The sequence below is a fragment of the Ixodes scapularis genome, unplaced genomic scaffold (genome assembly GCF_016920785.2).
Source record: "Ixodes scapularis isolate PalLabHiFi unplaced genomic scaffold, ASM1692078v2 PGA_scaffold3__209_contigs__length_174095766, whole genome shotgun sequence".
NCBI lineage: Eukaryota > Metazoa > Arthropoda > Arachnida > Ixodida > Ixodidae > Ixodes > Ixodes scapularis.
The window spans coordinates 27,013,426-27,016,689 of NW_024609868.1; the positions used below are offsets into that span (position 1 = coordinate 27,013,426).

At 47.7% G+C, this 3,264-nt stretch overlaps 1 protein-coding gene across 1 annotated transcript; it reads left to right on the plus strand.

The window, feature by feature from the left end:
- The first annotated feature begins 228 nt into the window (after window positions 1-228).
- LOC115309538 lies at window positions 229-2,987 on the plus strand. The gene is made up of 4 exons (XM_040212545.1): window positions 229-298; window positions 366-453; window positions 1,819-1,894; window positions 2,828-2,987. The coding sequence occupies exons 1-4, from the start codon at window positions 296-298 to the stop codon at window positions 2,979-2,981; spliced, it is 321 nt and encodes a 106-aa protein (XP_040068479.1). The 5' UTR covers window positions 229-295; the 3' UTR covers window positions 2,982-2,987.
- The last annotated feature ends 277 nt before the right edge of the window (window positions 2,988-3,264 follow it).

Here is a 3,264-nt window from a genome sequence, read left to right on the forward strand (position 1 = left end):
AGATCCGGCAGACGTCTTGACGTCATCATGCCTCGGACGACCAAGCGTACCGTAGTGACGAGTTTTGCCACTTGGAGGCGTCAACGCGTTACAATCTCGCTTTGTCGAAGTACCCAAGGGCTGTAGATATCGCGGGGCCAGCAGAGGCAGCAGAGGCGCGGAGGGGCGGAGGTGTCAGAGCTGCTTCAACTGCCTTGAGTGTGCAAAGGCGTGTCTACATGACGAGAGTGGTGGCAGCGGCAGTGGGTACGATGACATTAGCGAAGACGAAGACGTCAACAGATCGCTAGTGGCTATGGTGGGGGAAAAGCGATTCGGCTTAGAGCCATATCTGTACGATCCTTCGGCATCGTCGTCCGCAACAGACGAGGAGTCGTCCGACTCTCCGGAAACGCCAGGCTGGCCAGGCAGCCCACATCCACCAGCAGCCCGGCGCGTCGGCACGGCGAATTGGTGAGCCTAGGGTGCCTTCGTGTGCGCTTTGCTTAGGGTGGAGACATCTGGCCATTTTGTCTCACACTTTTATTTTTACTTTTTGTTCAGAAGCGCGTGAAAGAACGTGTCCCTGCACGCGCTCGCGGCGCTGACTGTGCTCCGGCGACATTTTGTTTTCGTCGATTTCTTTGTATTTTACCCGTGAGCGCGTGCTGTCGGCATCGGGTACTACAAAGGGTGGCATCACCCTAAACAGAAGGACATTGAGGCACACTAGGTGAGCCTAGTCACAGAAGAGTCCGCGAATGCATTCGCGCGCGCACGTGTAATAAAGCAGCGAGACGATTTAATGACAGCGCGCTAGCCGCGCTGTCATGAATGATGAAAGTACGCTGTCTAAACCAGGTCGTTGTATTAGCGTGTAACTTCTGTTGGTAAGCTTGCGAAACCTGGTTTTGTCGAAGGAGCGCTCGCGTTAACAAAGATCAGTAGCTAAAGTACGCTTGCAACGGCGGCTATCCAAAAGTGTACGTACGCACGAACACGGCAATGAATGTGCCGCGAAACGCTTTTATGGAAGGACTGAAAGATGTATAAAAACGCAAGTTTCGAACCAAAAAGCGCGTGTGGCCTTCGAAAGAGCTTTCCCCGCGCGTGGGCTGGATCGTGCAGGCAACATCTTTAGCGAAATAATTTGTTGGCCTAGTTGGGTAAACATCACAAAAATAAAAAAGCGCGAAAGACAAGGAGAAGTGGAAGACTAGACAGGACAAACCCTTGTCCTGTGTAGTCTTCCACTTGTCCTCGTCTTTCGCGCTTTTTATTTTCGTGATGTAGCAACACAATCTGCCCGGGTGCTCCGCCGCAAGTGCGTACGTAACCAGTGCTACCACGCTACAAGCCCGATGTGGTTTTGCACGACGTTTCCCCTTCGCGCGTGCGCAGCGGTCCCGCTCAAAGCATCGCGCTCGCTCTGGTAGCATCTTCGCTCACACTTATCGCTGAAGACTGCCTGCCGTAGTGCAGCAACAGTGCTTCACACTGTAGCCGAGACATTGCGTCAGTGCAATATGTCATGTAGTAACGGTACACGGCGGTACGATGCTCATCGAGATCGAACAGGAGAGGGATGGACAGAGCCCAGCATCCCCAGCTGGTTCTGCGATTTCATGTTCCGTTCAACATGCTCGGCTACTAATCTTCCCTGAAGGAATGTAATCTACTGTGAGTGCTTGCAAACCAAAGATGTAAAGAACACACGTTGTGAAGGTTGTGCGAATTTAGTACTTTTTCACGAACATATTTGTACATACCACACACTTTGTAGGTCTCGAGAATATTAAGGGTGAATAAATAGAAAAACAAATCTCTTTGTACTAACAGGTGCTCCTGTGGCAGCGTCTGCAGACCAATGCAGACAGTCGAGGAGTCGGTGTGCTGCAGGGAGTTGCACAATGTGGTGCGTATGTGCAGTGACCAGGGGGTGCCTTGTGTAACAAAGCACCCCTTGTTCGAGCTGTATTGCCTAAACACCGACGTCTTGGACCTGGAGTACCTCAAGCTCCGGTACTTCTGCCCTCTTGATGCAGGAGACAGGGGCCCACAAGAGTATGTATATTGTAATTCTAGCAGAAGTCATGATGTAAGCAAGATGATTTTCTCACTTGATACTGCCTCTCCTTCAGAAATCAACATTCCATGATTCCAGTTTTCTTAGGCTCCATTTTTTTCTGGATTTGTAAGATAAAAGGATAAACCACCATAGAAGAGTTCTGTAACTTGTATTGCCTGCACTGTACTCGGCATCACCTGTTTTGTGCTGCACTGTCGAGGCAAATGTAGCTTCCACCGTGCTTCAGCTACACACTGCTGCAAAAGCACATGGCTTTGTGTTTATTCTCAATCAAATGCTATCGCACAACTAGCTTTGACAGTTAAAGCACTATCGCAGCTACTCAATCTTTTGCAACATGGCAGAAAATAGTTGTCACCAAATAAAACGCATGTGTAAACATGCACAATCTATCAAGAGTTTACTACTCAATAAAATTTGCTTTCAAGCTCGTCCATCGCTGTATTCATAGCATTTCAGATAATACAGATAGCAACTGGTACATATACAGGTCATCATTGCAGCATGGTTGGGTGCGATATCTCAAGGAAAAAATAACAAAATTGCGTAACGAGAAGTAAATTTTTATAAATGCCAATGACTGATTGACCTCGGTGATGACAAGTAATAAAAAATACAAAGGTATGCTTCTTCCTGCATTATCAATATTGCTACCATGTAACTAGATATTGAGAAAATTTTTGTAAATTGCAGTTAGGTTCTATTATATTCTCTTGAACTGGCAACTGACTGGTACTTCATGCAATCATCTCATTTTAGGAGGCACCGCTACACTGCCTACCGGCAATTCACTTGGTGGGTTCACCATAAGCTGGGGCGCGGTAACCGGGTGCCACTGCCCAGCTGCGCCGTGCAACGAATTCGACGAGAGTTCCCATCCACCGATGGAAGTTATGTCGGTTTCAAGAAATAAAAGGTATCTGCCTTATGAAGAACTCCTTTACATCATGCTATAACTGATGTGGCTAGACAAAAGCGGCCTGGAATCAACACACATTTATTATACAACACAAAACCAGAACAGGGTGATGTAGGTCGAATATACAAGATGGTCCGTTTCCGTATTGTACTGAAAAATATACTTCTTGCAACACGTCTTGACCTTTCTCACTGAGTCTGGTTCTGCTGCAAGTCCTCCCATTAACTCGGTTCAAGTGCGCTTCCCATGTCTGTTACCAACAAATACTTGATCACCA

Coding starts and splice junctions, on each gene's coding strand:
- LOC115309538 (XM_040212545.1), top strand. Junction 454..1,818: donor CGCGTCGGCACGGCGAATTG/GTGAGCCTAGGG, acceptor TTGTACTAACAG/GTGCTCCTGTGGCAGCGTCT. Junction 1,895..2,827: donor GCAGGGAGTTGCACAATGTG/GTGCGTATGTGC, acceptor ATCTCATTTTAG/GAGGCACCGCTACACTGCCT.